Source organism: Electrophorus electricus, chromosome 4 (genome assembly GCF_041902795.1).
Source record: "Electrophorus electricus isolate QZ-2024a chromosome 4, ASM4190279v1, whole genome shotgun sequence".
In the NCBI taxonomy this organism is placed as follows: Eukaryota; Metazoa; Chordata; class Actinopteri; order Gymnotiformes; family Gymnotidae; genus Electrophorus; species Electrophorus electricus.
In genome coordinates, this window is record NC_137500.1 from 37,484,780 (window position 1) to 37,503,097 (window position 18,318).

The 18,318-nt window shown below is 47.7% G+C and overlaps 1 protein-coding gene across 8 annotated transcripts in view; it reads left to right on the top strand.

The window, feature by feature from the left end:
- Window positions 1–18,318, top strand: part of LOC113580297 (dedicator of cytokinesis protein 9) — a 58,950-nt gene that overhangs the window by 14,788 nt on the left and 25,844 nt on the right. For 4 of the 8 annotated variants that reach the window (XM_035520910.2, XM_081713620.1, XM_081713618.1 and 1 more), the window contains exons 1-6: window positions 2,207–2,395; window positions 10,611–10,727; window positions 14,824–14,913; window positions 15,414–15,496; window positions 16,180–16,249; window positions 18,163–18,258. In XM_035520910.2, the coding sequence (XP_035376803.1) occupies window positions 2,222–2,395; window positions 10,611–10,727; window positions 14,824–14,913; window positions 15,414–15,496; window positions 16,180–16,249; window positions 18,163–18,258 (630 nt within the window). In that variant the 5' untranslated portion in view covers window positions 2,207–2,221. Of the gene's footprint in view, window positions 1–2,206; window positions 2,396–6,789; window positions 7,181–8,451; window positions 8,471–10,610; window positions 10,728–14,823; window positions 14,914–15,413; window positions 15,497–16,179; window positions 16,250–18,162; window positions 18,259–18,318 lie in introns of those variants that run through there. The other 4 variants (XM_081713617.1, XM_035520933.2, XM_081713616.1 and 1 more) reach the window with 3 other exon arrangements.

Below are 18,318 nucleotides of genomic sequence, written 5' to 3' on the forward strand. Positions count from 1 at the left end.
CAGTACAAGGTCATCAGTGTTGCACGGGCAGGCTCAGATTCTGGCTCGGAGGCTGTGATTGACTGTTGGCGGTTAGGGGCGGGGACATGTGCTCTGGAAGTGCCTTTACGGGGTGGGTGGGTGTAGATTTTCCACAGGTCAGGGGGTAAAGACAAAAAAAAAAAAAGGTCATGACTTCCCCATCAGCACTTACACAGAGGGGCGAGAGCGTGTGAGGGGCGGAGGAGCAAGACTACTACAGCAACAGCACTTCAAGACTCTCACGTGGCTTTGAACACCTCCGGAAACCACAGTGAGTGTGTGTGTTGAGCGGGGGACATGAGTTAGCTCGCTCACAGAGACCGCTTTGTGTGGGTCACACACGTTCACATGCACACTGTATTAGCTCGTGTCCGAAGGGGTTCTCAGGCATGTTCGAGCCTGAACGAGCAGTACACAGTCTCGAGGGTATGAACGAGAGCGTGTGTGTGTGTGTGTGTGTGCGCGCGTGTTGGGACACTTTCTGGTGGGTGGCATCTTTTTTTATTATTGTGCTTGTACTGTAAACATCCATCAGTAATGATCTGTGAGTGATTTTATAGCGGTTCGGTGTGGCTGACACGCCAGACGGATGATAATCAACCTGTTTCTCTATGCCTGTGGATACACTTATTTCAGTCATTCTACTGTGGCCTTGTGGCACATTCAGACCGCACAGCACTGGAGGAGCCTGAATGACACAATAGAACAATAGAAATGGCCTTTTAAAGTTACACTAGCACAGTCACCATTTCATTGTGTAATGCAGTGATGTTGTTATGACTTTACATCTATAAGTCTTAGCATTTGACTGAAGCTTTTTCTTACAGTGACCATTTCAGTACCGTCCTGCTCCCTGAGAATCGAACCCGTGACCTCAGAGGGCAGTGACCTTGGTGACCTCGGTGTTCTGAACACACCGCCTGTTCCAGTGCTCTTTCACCTCTCATTGGCTCAGTCTCTCCTGTACACTGGGCCTAACTGAGAGGGAAATTACTTTGTGTCTGTGTGTGTGATAGTTCAGTGCCTTCTCTAGTACACTCATATTAAACTTCAAACTTTTATACCGTATGACTTCAAATACAGTCTAGACTTTCAGATGTCCTGTTCTCATCTTGTTTTTGATGGTTTGGTCCCATTTCCCTCTTCGGTGGATAATTTCATCCTGTCCACCATCAGTAGATGGCTGTAGACACGCGAGTAGCCCACATCTGGAATTTGAACTATTTCAAAGTCTGTCTTCATATAATAACAACACTTATTTTACTCCCTAGTTTTGAATGTAGTATTCTGTATAAAACTAAGAGCTCAATGAGTTTTTTATGTTATAATGTGGCTTCACACACTGTGTGTTTGTGTGAGACTAATTGACATTAAAGGCTTCATTTGTATCATGTTATGTTGTTTGTAAATGTGAGAGAGCCATCAGCAACCTGCACACTCCACTATCTACACACCACACCACATGAGACGCTACACCACGTGAGCCTGGACTGAGGCCCTCCCATCTCTCTCACATACACATACACACACTCACTTACTTACTTCTCTCCTGTGTTTAACTGCGGTTGTGGAAGTGTCCCACAGCAGAATGTTGATTGTACTGTGGCAGTTGAGAGGGGGGGAATCATTAGAGTCTAATGGACGTGCAGTTTTGAAACACACTACAGTTTGTGTGCAGAAAAGTGTTTCACCCGAAGACAGCTGAATGTTTTGGTACTGACTGGTATTTATAGCAGTTACAGAACTATTGTTCATGGATGTGGATGAAGACAAAAAATCCGCACAAAAAAGTAGGAAGTATTCTGGCTCTGGTGTTGCAGGACTGTTACACACACACACACACACACACACACACACACACACACACACACACACACACACACTTGCCTGTCTCTGCCTGACAAAAACCCACTTACTGCGCTCAGTGAGACAGCATTTCTCCTCTACACTCTCTCTCTCTCTCTCTCTCTCCTTTGTCTCTGTATTAGCACTGTATCTCTCTCACTCTCTCTCACTCACACACACACACACACAGAGATTCATCCCCCACCCACATGCTGCCAGTGCATCAGTGAGCTGCTGTCACAGCACGTTGGCCGAGCCACGCTGCCTCAGTCGCACTGTGGCTCAGCTCTTTTCTATGGAGGCCAAGAGAAACCGGAACACGGGCGTCTCCGTGGAGTGATGCACCTCCAGAGCCATGGGCTGTACTGCCAGCACGATGCTTCTCCATGGCTTGTGCTCCGCCCTCCGTGGGGATTATGGGTACTTTAGGAGCAGCAGTGCAGCTGAGCATATCAGGCCGGTGAAGTTGGAGGCAGCCTGCCCTGGGCGGAGGAGGTCCAGTGCGAGGCCCCTCAGGACTGCTCTGAAGGTGTGTGTGTGTGGGTGTGTGTGGGTGTGCGCATGCGTGCATGCGCGGCAGCTGTACATGTGTGCTGCCAAGTTTTTTGGAGTTCATGTCCATTTCTTTGCATCCTGTAGGGCTTTGTGTTGTCCTGTTTCTCGGAGAGCTCAGCTGCTTTCTGTCGGTCTGGCTGATCAAGGCGTATACTGTGTGTACAGATCATTTGTATTTGAGACAATGTATTACACCTGAATATCACTACAGTACTCAGCCTGCTGTACTGGAGGACAGGACCAAAGATCTGCTTGGTTTCCTTTTTTTGTGAGAGAGAGAGAGAGAGAGACTGCCTGGGTTGCACATTTACCTCCTTTTGCCTCTCAGCTTTACATGAAAGGTTTAAGAGACAGACACACACACACACAGACTGGGAGGGAGAAATCACCTGTCTCTCTGACCGAGCAATTGTGTCAGGATCTGATGTGCTAATATCAACACAGCTCCAGAACAACTATGCAGCCCTTGTGATTTCTGTGCCACCTGCTGAGTTTCCCATGTGCAGGGAGCTGTGTTAATAGGCCAGAGGGCAGCAGCTCTGTTCACAGGGCATATCTGAGTGCCCGCGTTCTCCTCACACTCGAAGAATGGATCAGTGAATCAATAGATGAACATTAACGGGCAGAAAACATCCACCCAGCTTCACCTGTACTTTAGCTCCCAAACAACCCAACTGCCCATGGTAGAATAAATGTGTGTGTGTATCAGTGTGTGTGTGTGTGTGTGTGTGTGTGTGTGTGTGTGTGTGTGCGGGGGGGATTGGGGCTGTAGTCATGTTGTTCACGAGATCAGTCTTCACCTTGCAGATTGCAAAACACCCCCTGCTGGTCATGACATCTGGGCACTGAGATAAAGCCAGGCTAAGCTTCAGCTTTTGAGTTAGTTGCATTATGAATGAGTTTGTTTGTTTTTGCATTATGAATTAGTTGCATTTTGAACTGTTTGCATTAGTTGATGTATGTGTTCTGTCTGCCGGCGTTAAGCGCTGAGATTCTGAGACGTTTGCAGAGTTCTGAGAAGATTGCAGAGCGAATGATTTACTGAACACTCTCTCAAACAATTCCAGAGCTTTGAAAAGGTATACAGTGCCCCGTCGAAGGGGTGAAGGTTGAAGGTACAGACTTCTGGACGCCCATGCTGCGGTGCTGCATGAGGAAGAGAGCACTCAAATATTACGACCTGGTTCCACACTGCTGGATATCACGGCCTACTGAGCGCAGGATTGTAAAAGGGACCACGTGTGCACTTCCTGAAGTCTGCAAGTACATGCTGCAAAATTTTGCCATGTTCAGCATCTCGCCCATATTGTTGTTGGTGTTGTTTTGGTGTTGTCTCTGCTGCATTCCCAGAGATGATGTAGGTGTCTGTTTAAATGGCCTGGTTTCTGAATGCTTTCATACAGCGCGCACGCACACACACGCACACACGCCCACGCAGTACAAGAGTGATTGATAACTTGCAAGGGTAACACACACACATCTGCTTTCCTTTCCCATTAGCCACAAATACAGCAGCACAGTCACTGAGAACTGAACTGAATTCCTGCTGATAACAGAGGTCATCATAGTTGATAGAACAGAAAAGTGTGTGTGTGTGTGTTTCTAATGCTGACACTAAGGAGCTTTTAGTGAAAATTACAGTGATGTTGCTTCTGATTCTGGGAAAACTAGTATAAGGTGTGTGTGTGTGTGTGTGTGTGTGTGTGTGTTTATACATAATTGCAGATTACGCCCTTCTGTTTTCACTGTTCCTACAGGGAGGGTATAGCTATTATCATACTGTTTCTAAAATCCACAAACCACAGTATCAGTCTCTGCTTGTGTTACTAAACTGTGTATATGACAGAGTACTGAGCTGTATATACCCTAGAGTACTGAGCTGTATATACCCTACAGTACTGAACTGTATATACCATAGAGTACTGAACTGTATAGATTGTAGAAGCAGAGGTTCAAAGAGTCGACACCTGTCTGTTCTCTTTTCAGTACATTATATTTGAATGGATCATCAGCTTTGAAGTTCCCAGTGTACCTTCAGCTGGGTCTAAATCATCTGTACGTTGTTTTTCTGTTGCCAGGGAGTCCTGAAATCTGAACTCTACAGTGGAGTCTTGTAATACAATGTACACGATAACCATTAATAATGAATATGAATTACCACTACCTGCCTTCAGACATGATTACTGTAAATATTAGAAACAATATAACTACTACTTAAACAAAAAGATATGTAATGTATACACAACTCAACTATACAAAATAAACATTTAGTTAAGAAAACAAAGAAATAAAACATTTCTAATTCTCAGATCAAATCTACACACTTTTGAAAATGATTCTAAAAGTGTGTTTCTGGAGGCTAAATGTTTCTTGACCAAAATCAGATGAGAATAATTTAGTATAAATTTAGTATACTTTAGTATACTTTATATAATTTATACTATAATTTAGTATAATTTAGTAAGTATACTAATCTATACTGGGGATGAAACATATGAGTGAATAATTTGTTCAAAATTAGGTTGTAAATTAATATTAAGATGCCTCCTTCTTATGCATTTCATACACAGTTCAAAATGTCCACCATTATAATATAAGTGCATATAAGGTATATTATGATGAACAGCTGATGTGAAGGCTGACTCAACAAATTTTGTTTTATTCTCATATGCAAAGAAAGAAATATTCCTGTAAGCGAAGTCATTGTTATTTACAGAACACCCTCAAACACAGCAGTAAGTGTGTGTGTGTTTGTGTGTTAATGAGTGAAAATGAGGGAGAGAGAAGTTTGTGTTTGTGTGTGTGTGTGTGTCATGGGGGGCGTAAGTGTGTGTGGGTGTGTGTGTATGTGTGTGTGTGTGTGTGTGTATGGGTGTGTGTGTGTCATGGGGGGCGTAAGTGTGTGTGGGTGTGTGTGTGTCATGGGGGGCGTAAGTGTGTGTGGGTGTGTGTGTCATGGGGGGCGTAAGTGTGTGTGTGGGTGTGTGTGTCATGGGGGGCGTAAGTGTGTGTGTGTGTATGTGTGTGTGTCATGGGGGGGGCGTAAGTGTGTGTGGGTGTGAACTGACGGTTTCTAAGAAGCAGGTGATGGCAGCTGAGATGACTCGTTCCTCCTCCTCTTGTTTAACTTGGACACTACAGTGTAAAAGATAAAGCTCACACACACACACACACACACACACACGGCCCTTTTGGGGTCTCCACAGTCGGTAGTCTCTGAGGTGTGTGTGTGTGTGGAATGCCTGTCCAGCAGATGCATAAACAAGCCACAGTTAGGAGAGGGGAATAATCCCACCATGCCATGCAGTCATCCTAGAGGCATGTGTACATACAGGAAACGCACACACGCATTCTCTGTTCATTACTGCACCAAGTCCCTTTATTTAACAACAGCAAGTAAATCGCCATAGACTCTAGGCTTCACCTTGGACCACAGCACCTGAGACACTACATGGCCCACAATCCTACGTGTGGCCTCTTGTTCGCCCCACTGTTCTCCTAAAGATGGACAAATACACTATCACAAATGAGGGGAGAAACTTTAGTGTGCCAGTCTGGTATTTCCGGAGCAACAGGTATGAGTAGCAGCAGAGAGCACCTCCGTGCCAGCCGAAGTGCCCGCCAGGGTGGCATGCTTCTTTATCCAACTTCCATTTTGTCTCCACTTTCGTCAATGAAATTCCACCCACGATTTCCTTCTGAAATGGAGATTCTCTAAAATGACTAAACAATGTTTGTTAAAAAGTTACTATTGTTTGTAAAAGCCATGATGGTGGAGGGTGGAGAGATCTCTCTAGCTGTGTGTGTGTGTGTGCTGTGAGTTTTGATTAATGCGCGTGCAGTTTTGGCAGCGCTTTTGTATGGGGATTTTTCCTAGGCTCTCAGAAGGCTACATGCTCAATTAGGGGTGTGGGTGGGTGTGTGGGTGCTTTGTTTGTGTGTGTGTGTGTGTGTGCGCGTGCGTGCGTGCAGATGGATCTGAATCTATAATGTGCCCTCACATAATCTGGTGCTGATGGGTTTTGGGCAGTCAGACAGGTTCTCTAGCAGATTAAATCTCCAGCAGTAAATTGTCAGTGGATTTAAGGTTTAAGTCACAGGAATGTTTCTGATATGACTTTCACTCTCCAGTACATTTTAGTTTTCTCTTCTCGCTCACGTGCGCACACATGCTTGCATTGTCTTTTTTTATTGTTGTTGGTTGGTTGTTTTCTTAAACTTAAGTCAGAATGCGTCTCTACAATGGAATATCTCTCTTTGTCTCTCCGTCTGTGAGGACATTTGTCTATAGTGTGCAGGTAGATACCATTGGCTCAAGTGACTCCGGGGGGAGGAGGGTGTGTGTGTAGAATAACTCCCCTGTGCAGTACAGCTGAGTGTGGGAGGGGCCCTCTGTCTCCAGTCGGGGAGAGAGAGTGTGTATGTGTGTATGCCCATGTTGGACAGTGAAGACTAGAACTGCACAGTTCTGGTGCATTTCTGTACTGAACGTTGACCTCTGCTGGACATGCTGACTGCCTGTCGTGAGCCTGGAGTCTACCGAGGAGAGACCCACTGCCAGCACTCGCGTCGGAGTGTAACCTGAAGAGACTGGAAAGGCTTTTCCTGTGTTTCTGGGACTGGGAATTGGGTGAGATCTGCTGGAAGCATGCAGGGCAGGACGGTCAGAGGACCCAAGATGGTGATAGAGTCTCCGCAGCAGTTTAAAACCCAACCCGTGACCGAGACAGAACAGGGCAGCAGCTCGGCCCAGACAGCGGTGAGTCTCATACACGTATGTGCCCCGAAGGAGCTTAGAGGCACAAAGTGTGCGTCTGTAACAAGTGGCCTGAGATATGTTGAGGAAATGGCTAGTTAAACATTTCTGGAGATTAGCCGTGATAAATCAAAGCTTCTGTTTAGGACTTACATTTGACATTCCTAAAATGACTGACTTTTTATGTTGTTTTTGGTTTAAGGTAGGGACGTGTAAGTGAGTGTAGGTGTGATTTTTGGATTTGTTTCCTAAATCAGTGACGTGACAAGTTTGAGGTTGAAAACTGAGGTGTTGAAGCTTTGAGGTTGGATTTTTATGAGAGCAGCCAACTGTCACCGTCCTGACTTGCATTACTGCATTTGTTACTCAGACAGTAAAGGTGAGCAAAGCTTTTTACACAGTAAAGACATAAAGAACAAGAGGAGAGGAGAAGTGTGGGGACACAAGGAACATAAACCAGAGACTGGAGTGCTTTGGGGAAGAGCGTAGGGGAGATGGGAAGAGGGGAGCCCTTGGCTGTACGCAGAGCTGTAGGATGTTTTGTAGAGATGATTAGAGAAAAGGACTGCGGTAAGAAAAAATGAAATAGCTTCATTTGTCTCTCCCTTGGCAGGATATGGTAAGCTATTCCATTTTGACCCTTCTGAGGAGGAGAGGAGGGTGTGTGTGTGTGTGTGTGTGTGTGTGTGTGGGCCACTTCAGCCTCATTTATTTGTTTGTAGAAACTCTTCTAGTCCACATAGCACTATGAGTGTGTGTGTGTGTGTGTGGATGAGAGAGACTGAGGGGTTGTATGTGTCAGACCATAAATAAACATCTGCTTTGCTAACCACACCAGCTGTTATGGGCCGTGACAGCAGCAGTAGAGCGGCCCCGCCCGCACCACCTTGACTGGACGGAGCTCACCCCTACGCTACCCCCCTCCCCCATTCTACGCGAAAGCCTTCGGGAATGTGGGAGAATGAACGCATGCTCAAACATTCAAGATGAGTGCGAGTTTTCGACATGAGCAAAATGTTAATATTCTTTTATTGCAGATCATAGCAATCATCTGAGGCAGTGAACTTAAGGGGAACAGGTGCTCTGGGGGGGGGGGTGTACGAGCCATTTCAGCCTCATTTATTTGTTTGTAGAACCTCTTCTAGTCCCCATAGCGCTGTGTGTGTGTGTGTGTGTGTGTGTGTGTGTGTGTGTGTGTGTGTGTGTGTGTGTGTGTGTTTTACTCTGTTGATACAGTGATTTAAGGAATTGAGTGTTTGCTTGGGGACATGAGTCCCCTGACACAAGCATATGGTAAGCATCATCATAGAGGGAGTGAAGTGCACATACACAAACACACACCCAAACCCACACCCAGTGGACAGCACCACACAGCGCACCATTCGCATTCCACAGAAATGACTGAATTATGGCTTAGCCACAGTGATTCCATTTGATATCTTTGTGAAAGCAACTGTCCAAACATCTCTGGCTGTTGTGGCCTCTGGGCCTGATTAAAGGTGTGGGCTCTGTCAGGTAACCAGACACCAGCCTCGACTACCTAGAGCTCTGGAAAACCACCCAGAGGAGCTCTAACAGGACACCGTCCTCTGATCTGCGACTGGGACGCAGGCGTGGCTGTGGTCTGATCTGTCCTGTCGTGGGTGAGGTGGCCTCTACGCTAGTTAAAGAAATGGCATTAGTCGTAGCGTTATTACCTCGGTCGTATGACTGTCATCACTGTTGACTCTGGACAGCTTCCGTGAGCTTATGATTAAACCACAGCGCACATGGAGATGGTTGTCCGCGCGTACACTGTGCTTGTTCAGCCTGCCCTGTTATCGTCTCAGCCCCTCATCAGTCTGAGGCGCGTGCGTGCGTGCGTGCGCACATGAGATTCATTGTATAGACATGTATGTGTGCATGTCTGTGTCCAATGAATAATGACTATTGTGCACAAGAATGAAATGTGTGTGTGCAGGAAGAATGTGCATGTGTGAGTTTTGCTTGTATCTGTATATTATCTTTCCTTTATTTCTGTGTCCTGGTCTTGAGGTAGAGGACTAGTATGATGTCAGGATGGCGTGTGTTTCTCACCCCCTTCTGCTCCATGTGTCTGTTAGCAGTGATTAGCACAGCCATTCTTTGACACCCAGCTAATATTAGCTCCAGATGTGAAGCTGTCTCACTCTCCTGAGAGAGCTGCAGTCAAACTCCCCCATTCCCCCATCTTTCTCTAATTGTCTCTCTCTCACATGGACACACCCCTTGTCTGCTGTCATCCCTATACCTTGGCTGACTCTCATGCTTACTTTGCTCTGTCATGTTGTGTTAGAATGGAGTGATCTGCTCCTCCACAATAAATCACTACACGTGTTGCGTCCTCTCGCTCTCCTGCTGCGCCTGGTCCTTTAAAGCAAATATTTCCACATTCGCATCTCAGGAGGTTTAGAAGCTATGGAACGGCTCTGGATACGCAATCTCTCTGGTGCTGAGGAGGTTTTGCCGTCCCAGACAACCTCTTAACATTTACGGCATTCAGCAGATGCTCTCATCCAGGCTAACGAGTTCACAAATACCCTTAACCAAGTGTCAGTGCTGAAACCTATAATGTCAGCTACAACACAGTGCTATAAAATACCACTGCAATTAATAAACGAGACAAATAAAAGTGCAAGTGTACAATCTTCTTTAAAGGGACTGATAAGGTTTCTTTAAGGCACTTTTCAAGGAGATGAGTTGCTATAGGAAGATGGGAAGCCGGTGAAGTGAACGGAGAAGCGCGATGATGGGAAAGCAGAGGAGCGTTGAGGATCTGCCATGCTGCGACATTCTGGATCATCTGCAGGGATCCACTGGCGCGCACGAGGAGCCCCGCCAGGGGAGGGGGGGGGTCACACTAGTCAAACCTGGAAATACAGCAGGCTGAACAAGGATCAGAGTGGCCTCACTCTACAGGAAAGCGTAAAATCCTCCCATGTTGAAGAGAATCCCTATGTTGAAGAATCCTGCATGGCCAGGTCATGTTTCAGGTGAATCAGCACCAAAGGAAACAAATCACGTGTTACTCAGTGCTCAGCTGAAACGCTCTCTCAGATCCATCCATCCATCCATCCATCCATCCATCCAGCCATCACTGGACCCTTTCTGACTGCTCTCCTAGGAATTCTCTAGGACTCCTCCCTCTCTGTTCTGTCTTCCTACCCACACTCATGACGCTCTGGCCGAGTAGGCCTTGGGAAATATCCACAGTCATCCAGAAGTGCACAGTGATAATGTCGTCAACCCCTGGAAACCTAAAGAGTGATTTGAAGACTTCACACAACCTCGTTTTTCACACTAGGCTTTGTCACAAAGGTGTTTTGGCAGTATCTGCGTATCTGTGGACTGTATCTGCCTTGTTTTAAATGCTGAATGTGTGTGTGTGTGTGTGTGTGTGTGTGTGTGTTTGCAGGTGAAGCCACGCATGATCGAGCCACTCGACTACGAGAGCGTGCTGGTCCAGAGGAAGACTCAGATCCTCAGCGATGCGCTCCGGGACATGCTGCAGTTCCCTCTAGAGGATTTTCAGGTGGGAATACTTGGCAACCCTGTCTTTTGACCCACACACAGTTTAACTGCATGGCAGTTGGCACAGACTGCTTGTATTGTGACCAATAAAGGTTAATGTTTGCTGCAGCCCTGCCTGGCCCATCTTCCATGTGCCACAGGTGTCACAAGACTTTCGAGCATTGCATCGCCTCTCGGTCAAAGGAAAGGTCAAGGGTTCAGCATTCCGCTCCTCGTTGCCAGATCCTCAGGGCCGTCTCCCTGCATTCAGACAAGCATCCCCCTCTCCCCCGAGCCTAACTGGGCCTCGTCCCGTTACATCTGCAGTCGGCTTTGTCTATGCCCTGCCGACTGTCCGCGAGCATCGTTACAATCGCAAGGTCGAGGTTCGGAACATTACCGCTGCGTCAAAAGTGTACCGTGCACTGCGGCCGTAACCCTGAGAAGGGGGCAGAGATTAACTGCTGTGCTGTCCCCACCGGGCTCGGGTTGCAGACTGCAGCCCCGGGGCGGTTCAATTCATGCTGGCGGAGAGAGTGTTGGGGGGGGGGGGAGGCAACCCAGCCAACCCGAAGCCACAGAACATGGTTAGATGAGTGTTCGGAGGATGGATATATGACAAGTGTGTGATTGCCGTGGTTGTCTGTAAAGGTGTGGTGGCCTGGCAATTTTAACATGCTTCATTCTCATAGAACTCACACACACAGACTCATGCAAGCAATGTCACAAGCAATAATTAATGCTAATTTAATTAAGTTCAATTTAAATTGTTTGACAAATGTTTTGTTGGAATTTGTGTGTGTGTGTGTGTGTGTGTGTGTGTGTGTGCGTGCGCGCGCACGCGCAAGGGAAGTGATGTGCTTTCATGGAAGACGCTGCTAGCAGAGTGAGACCCCTGATTGGTGTTTTTGACGCGCTATGGAGCCGACCTCCAAAAGCTTCTCCACACCCCCACAGAGACGGAGGGGTGTCTGAGCCCTCTGTGTCTCCCTCTCCCCACCTGTTATGCTGTGATGTCAGCAGCGGGATGCTTTTCCCATCTCCCTGCCAGGCTCTGTAATCTTGGTGTCCATGCGGAGCACTCTTTCTGCTGACTGACAGCAAAAGCCACGCCCCTTTCTGTGTGCGGCGCTTTCTGTGTGCGCCGCTTCAAGCCACACAGACCCATAGTTACGAATTGTGAAAATTGCACCATAATTGTGGGTGTGTGTGTGTGTGTGTGTGTGTGTGTGTGTGTGTGTGTGTGTGTGTGTGTGTGTGTGTGTGTGTGTGTGTGTGTGTGTGTGTGAGAGAGAGAGAGAGAGAGAGAGAGGCCAGTAGAGGATGACTGAGGCAGCATGCATCTGTGAAGGTCAAACAGCTGTCTGGGAGCTCAGTGACAGGACGACAACCTTGACTGCGTCCATATATCTTGCTCTCTTTCTCCCTGTCTCTCTCTCTCTCTCTGTCCTCATCCCAAGAAACATGATCGCAAAGCGGCAGTGTGATCAGAGCGACAGGTGATACTCACACACTCCTCACACACGAGCTCGTAACACAGTCGGACAGGGAGCTCTGTCACTGTACACTGCATCTGTTTGCCCTGTTGTGGCTGTGGGGCCAGTAGTGTGTGGAACGGCAGCTGTGGATCAGGGTGCATGTGGTCGCGGTGTGTGTGAGCTGCTGCTATGGGCACTAGCGGGTGGACGACAGGATTTTCCTGATCCATCTGCCACTGATGGTACTGTCTAAATTTGTATACATATAATCCTAGTGGCTGTCAGACTTAGACTATTATCACAGGTCTTAGCTTCTTTCTCTCACTCTCTCTGCTTCTCTTCAAGGCCCCCATATGAAATGAAACATATTTATCTTATTAAGTAACCATTAGCTGCTGCCTTTCCTGTATGGCTCCAGCTAGGCCAGCCTGACCCCCGGCGTGTCTATGCTAGTAGCCTCCCCGTGGTCTCAGAGAGTCGGCCAGGGTTCCTCCGGAGGGTTTTGGCGTCGCAGCTCAGCAGGGGCTCTGCTGGATGTTGACGTAGCCAGTGAAGGGTCTGCTGCCATGACCCTGACATGTCAGCCCCACACCTGTGTTCAGAACCCGCAATCTGTCTCTCCCTCCCTCCTTCTCTCTCTCTCTCTCTCTCTTGCTCTCTCTCTCATTCACTCACAAACAAAAGCTCATGACTTCCAATCCGTTCAAACGTTAGGAGTCAGGGAGTGTTGTATTGTTGTTGTATTCAGTATTGGGGGTTCTCCCCCCCCCCCCCACCCTCTGCGCATGTCGTGTACGTTTTGTGTGCACGTCGAGGGTCTGGGCTCGTGTATTGTGCAAGGCAGGGTGTGAGCAGAGAGGCTGGGACTGATGGAACCCTGGCGGATCCTCCCTGCACAGAGCCACATTCCAGCTGTGTTTTCACTCCTTCGCTGAGTGACTCCACGGTTCCCTGCCTTCCTGGACACTGCCCCCCCCCCCCCCCCAACCGCCCCCATAAACTGATTTCCGTCTCTCTCGCAGGAAGTTGAGTCTACGGAGAGGAACAGGCGGAGCTTGGTGGGGTATTGTGTGCAGCTTGGAAGGGGACTTGTGGAATGCCTCTCAAAAACACCGTGAACTCATTAGCGGGGGTCCCGTTGCTGTGTCCTTGATTGTATCGCGCCGTCTCCATCTTCCTCTTGCGCTCCTCTCCCTAAGGTCTGCAAGATTTATAATGAATGACCCATGGGAAGGGAAGGTTTCAGGAGTCCCTCTTATCCTTCTTCCGAACCCCTCGTGATATCTCTCAAATGTACATATATGGTTTTGTCCCACCTGGCATTGTTGATGATTCCTTACATTTTCTGCAGCTGGCTCTCTCGGGAAAACCGGGGCGTGTCACCAAATCCATTACTCCAATTTGGGGGTTTCAGATACCAAGAAAAACAATCTCGTCAGTGTCTGTGGTGCACTGATGTGAAGTCTGCCTCGGAAAAAGCAGACGTGTTGGCACAGACGCTGCCGAAAGCGGGAGAGAAAGACAACGCAGGAGTGGGAATTTTGCCCCACCTCGCAGCAGTTTTCCACAAATTGGGCAGTCACAACTCCTGAATCCTGGAATCCTGCGTCACTTGGGGTACTTGAAGTGTTTCGCGAAAGGATGACAGCGAAGCGGCTGCTTCCTGTGGGAAGTTTGCAGAGGATGCAAATCAGGAAAGCGTCTTTCTGCTGTGGCAATGTTTGGCTAAGTTCGTCCTGCACGATTTGTTTACCTGGCACAAGCGGGGCTGAGCGCTGAGCAGATCGCTGTCTCTGCAGCTGGCTCTCACCACACACGCGCACCCACGCAACCACACATCAGCTACAGTGTTGTGGGGGGTTTTTTGAGACGAAAACTCCCAGCAGGGGAATTTGAAGGAAAGTGGCTATTAATTGGTATTTTTGTTTCTTGGACTCTCTAGAGGAAGTGTGTAAATAGATTCGACATTGTTTAACGCAGTCTCAGTGTTTGACATTGTCATACAAACCCGAACTCCCGTATATAATACTGTATGTAGCATGATTCCCTCAGAAAACCCCCAGGGGCTTTGCCATAGGAAGTAGCAGTAGTTTCAGCGCACTGTTTTGAATGTCTCTTTTTGTATTTTTCAATAATGTATCAAAACCGTAGCTGCTTCCAGATGACTGCTCTCCAGAGATGGTGTGTGTTTCTCATGCTGAGGCTGAACAATGCAGAGAGCCCCCCTTCTTCTCTCTCTCACACACACACACACACACACACCCCTTGCCTGGTGCTCTGACCCCAGGCAGACCTGGGAGTGGCCATAGACAGGAACAATATTTAAAGCATAGTTTAAGAAAGCTTGAGCATCTGGATTATAAGGGCTGTTTTTGTGTAGCCTGAGGTCGCCCAGTTTTCCATTGCTCACTACCGCACATTGCTTAAACAGAAATGCTAAATCCTATATGTCAAATGAAAGCAAATATAGACTCATCTCCATACCGTGGAGAAATGTCTGACCATAAAGGCTCTTTGTTGGCTCGCTGATGAGGTATTTGAGTGAGGGTGTTTTTTTCAGTTTTAAAGGCCGTGTGTTTGTGAGGTGGGTCTGGGGCAAGGTGAGAAAGCCCTTCCTTAACCCCCTGTTCTCTCCCACAGATCTGCGTGGTGCGCCGGCACATCCGCACTCTGTACTCGTCTGTGGCAGAAAGCGCCCTGAGAGAAGCCCACAGTCTGTTCGTGCAGGAGGTGAGAGTCCCACAGGCTTTCCAGACATGCCCCTGCACCCCCCTTACTCCCACTGCGCTCTCACTGTGGTCTCACTGCGCTCCCACTGCGCTCCCACTGTGCTGTTACTGCACTCTCACTGTGCTGTTACTGCGCTCTCACTGTGATCTCACTGTGCTGTTACTGCACTGTTACTACACTCTCTGTTTTCTAGCTGTTTTAATCCTGAGTTTGAGACCAAACAGTGAAACATCATCTTTAAAAAAAATAAAATAAAATCTTTTCATCTGTCTCCCTTTTCCTGAGTGATCAGATTGGACCAGGAGCAAAGGATTCTCTACATGAACAATTCTCTTGTAGAGGTTTTTATCTCATCCGTGACTTTGGATGAAACTCTCACTAAAAATAGTAAAACGTGTGTGTGTATATTGCACTTCCCTCCCATGAACAGCCATGTGTGCATTGTGCTGCATTTTGTGCTCACGTTTTGTCTTTAAGTCATGATGGCCTTTTTGTCCTAGTGTATCAAGACCTATAAATCAGACTGGCACCTCGTCAACTACAAGTATGAAGATTATTCTGGTGACTTCCGCCAGCTTCCCAAGTAAGATGATGGGTTCATTTTTCTGTTGTTCTAGTCTCCATAGCCTGGCTTAGGCTCCCTGCACCTCAGACAAGTTACAACAGGTACCACAATGACTGTGTACAGCTATGGATTTAACCTAGTGGCACTCAGTGTGTGTGTGTGTGCGTGCATGTGCGTGTATGCGTGCGTGCGTGCGGGGTGTGTGTGTGTGTGTGTGCAGGGGGTGGGGGTGGGGTATAAAAACACACCAGCTCTTGGAAAGTTGGTGGTGTGATACAGAGCAGGAAATGTGCATTTTGTACAGACCTCCAGTAACAATGGAGTGAGTGGAACAATGTAAGAGTTCATCTTTCCTGCAGCGACACAGTGACAGCAGTGGAGTGCAGCAGTAGAAGGGAACCACATAAACCCCTCAACCCTCCGAGTTGCTCCCGGGGGAGTTTTCATCATTAAAGCCTGAGCAGTAGATGGACAGTGACATTAAAACACACAGGCGGACCGCACAAGAGATAAACTAAACCATCAGTTACTGTGAGAAGCCAGTCAGCTCTGTGTAGTCCGCCACAGACCAACGCACCCTACTGTTCTTTCTGAGAGGAGAGAGATGTCCTGAGATTTTTGAAATGGTCTGGTTAAGATAGCCATGCTTGTGTGTTTCCTGTGCCAACACTGTAACCTGCTTTGCAATCTGTGTTAACCAGTAAAGTGTCCAGACCCGATAAGCTGGCGGTTCACGTGTTCGAGGTGGACGAAGATGTGGATAAAGACGAGGTGAGTGGATCAGACTGTCCCTGATGAAGAGAGCAGATCAGAGGACTCTGTAGCCCGCTGCCGTCATTTACATTACGGATGTGTTGCCGGGGCGCTCTGTCCAGATGTATTCTTCTTTTTTATCTTTTTAGTCTCCATAGAAGGGTTTGGAAAGTAAAACTGGGTCCCAGACAGGCCAGAATTCGTAACTCGGAGAGAGCTATTCACTAGTTACGATATCGCTCCCCTCTGCTAGTTATCCCCTCCGCTTCGCCAGTGGATCGTATTTCCCCCGTTCACAGTCCAGCAGCTGAGGTTGGCTGGACAGAGACAGGTGCCTCACAGCCTGTCGAGAGGGTCCCTGCCCACCTCCATCCCACCCACTGGCCTTCTGGGACTGTGCGACTTAACCTAGGCTTCCTTCAGTACCTTAATTAGGGCTCCCAGTCAGAGTTCTGCTATTACACAATGTCTCTGATGATAAAGGGTTATTCTTTTGTTGGTTGTCTGTTACAGTGGTTGGCTGATTGAGCTGGAGAAGTGAGTTTGCACAATGTGTTGAGAGTAGGTTGGAGTTAAATTGTTTTTTTTTGTTGTTTTTAAAAAAAATCACAGCTAATAACAGACATTCTGAAGTATGACGTGGTAAACGTCATAAAAGTCAGTGTTCAAACCTGACTTTTTGACCTACACCCACACCGTAGAGGTTAGTCTTCACAACCAAGCAGCGTTTGTTCTCTGCTAAAAGCAGCTGTGTTGTTTCTGTAGGTTTTCCTGTGTGCAGGACTCAGATCAGTTAGCACAGGGTTATCTCCTATACACATCCTTTATCTTACAGCCAACAGTGTGGATCTGATTATAATGACCCTCTGTAATATCTCGCATTTAGTACCAGATGACTTTGGCAAACTTGAAACACTATAGCCTGTTTATGATGCTGTTGCTCGGAAACAGTGCCGCGGAAGGTCAAGGTTCAGGAAGCGTGTGGTCATGCTTTGACAGATGCGTGTTGGCTGAGAGTTTGAACGTGTGTTTGAGTGCATATCTGATGACTGGAAGTAGATGTGCAGCACCTCGAGGTTTTGCCTCATAGTGCAGCACATGGTGAAATATCCAAGGTGTTGGCCAACCTGTTCCAACAGTTTCTCGGGCACCGTTTTAAAATGCTGGTGTTGGGTCCGTGGCCTGTCAGAGGGGGTTTTTCCCGCTAAACAAACTCCCCTTCAGTGCTACAACCAGAAGCGAAAGGGGAGTCCGTCTGTTTCCCAGTATTTCACAAATGTTTCTTTATCTCGTCTTGACAAGACTTTATGGGTGGCCTGTAAGCACATTTCTGGGGGTGAATCTTCCATTATCGTGCTGGCTCTGTCAGCCCACGGTAGAGCAGAGCAAGCGTTTGGCCTCTCTGGCTACAGAAAACATCCTTAATAAGCTACTATCATGCCAACCTTTCGAACCTCAGTCGATCTAGTCCTTGGAATGCGTTTCCTCAACCTTCAGTGCCCTACACGATGCTGTTAAAATACTGGTCAGATTTCCAGGAGTGTTGCAATGACTCCTAACAAGTATTTCTGCTTTCGTTTATCATCGTCCAGAAAATTGAGGCAGCGGAGACGCGGATGTGTGTTTACCGTGTCCATGAGATTTACTGCGGGTTCTGTCAGTGCGGCCCTGCTCTTTGTAAGATGACTCTCTTCGACCTGCTTGCACATATCCAGCACAGTGGTTTGTTTAAGTTTATCTGGGTTTCAGCTCTTCTGCGTTTTTCCTGGACATGAGTTTGGCAGCGGGCCTCTCGTCTCAATGACTCCTTGTTCTTTTCAACGTTTATTTTAGCCACAGGATCAAACGGCAGAGAACTGGAGCCACATCACAAAGCCTGCTCTTCCTTTCTATCCGTGTGTGTGTGTGTGTGTGTGCGTGCGTGCGTGCAGGACACAACCTCCTTAGGCTCTCAGAAGGGAGGCATCAGCAGGCAAGGCTGGCTGTACAAAGGGAACATGAACAGTGCTATCAGCGTCACCATGAGGGTGAGACACCACCACACGCTGCACCTACAATGAGACAGTCGGACTGGACACCTTCAGTAT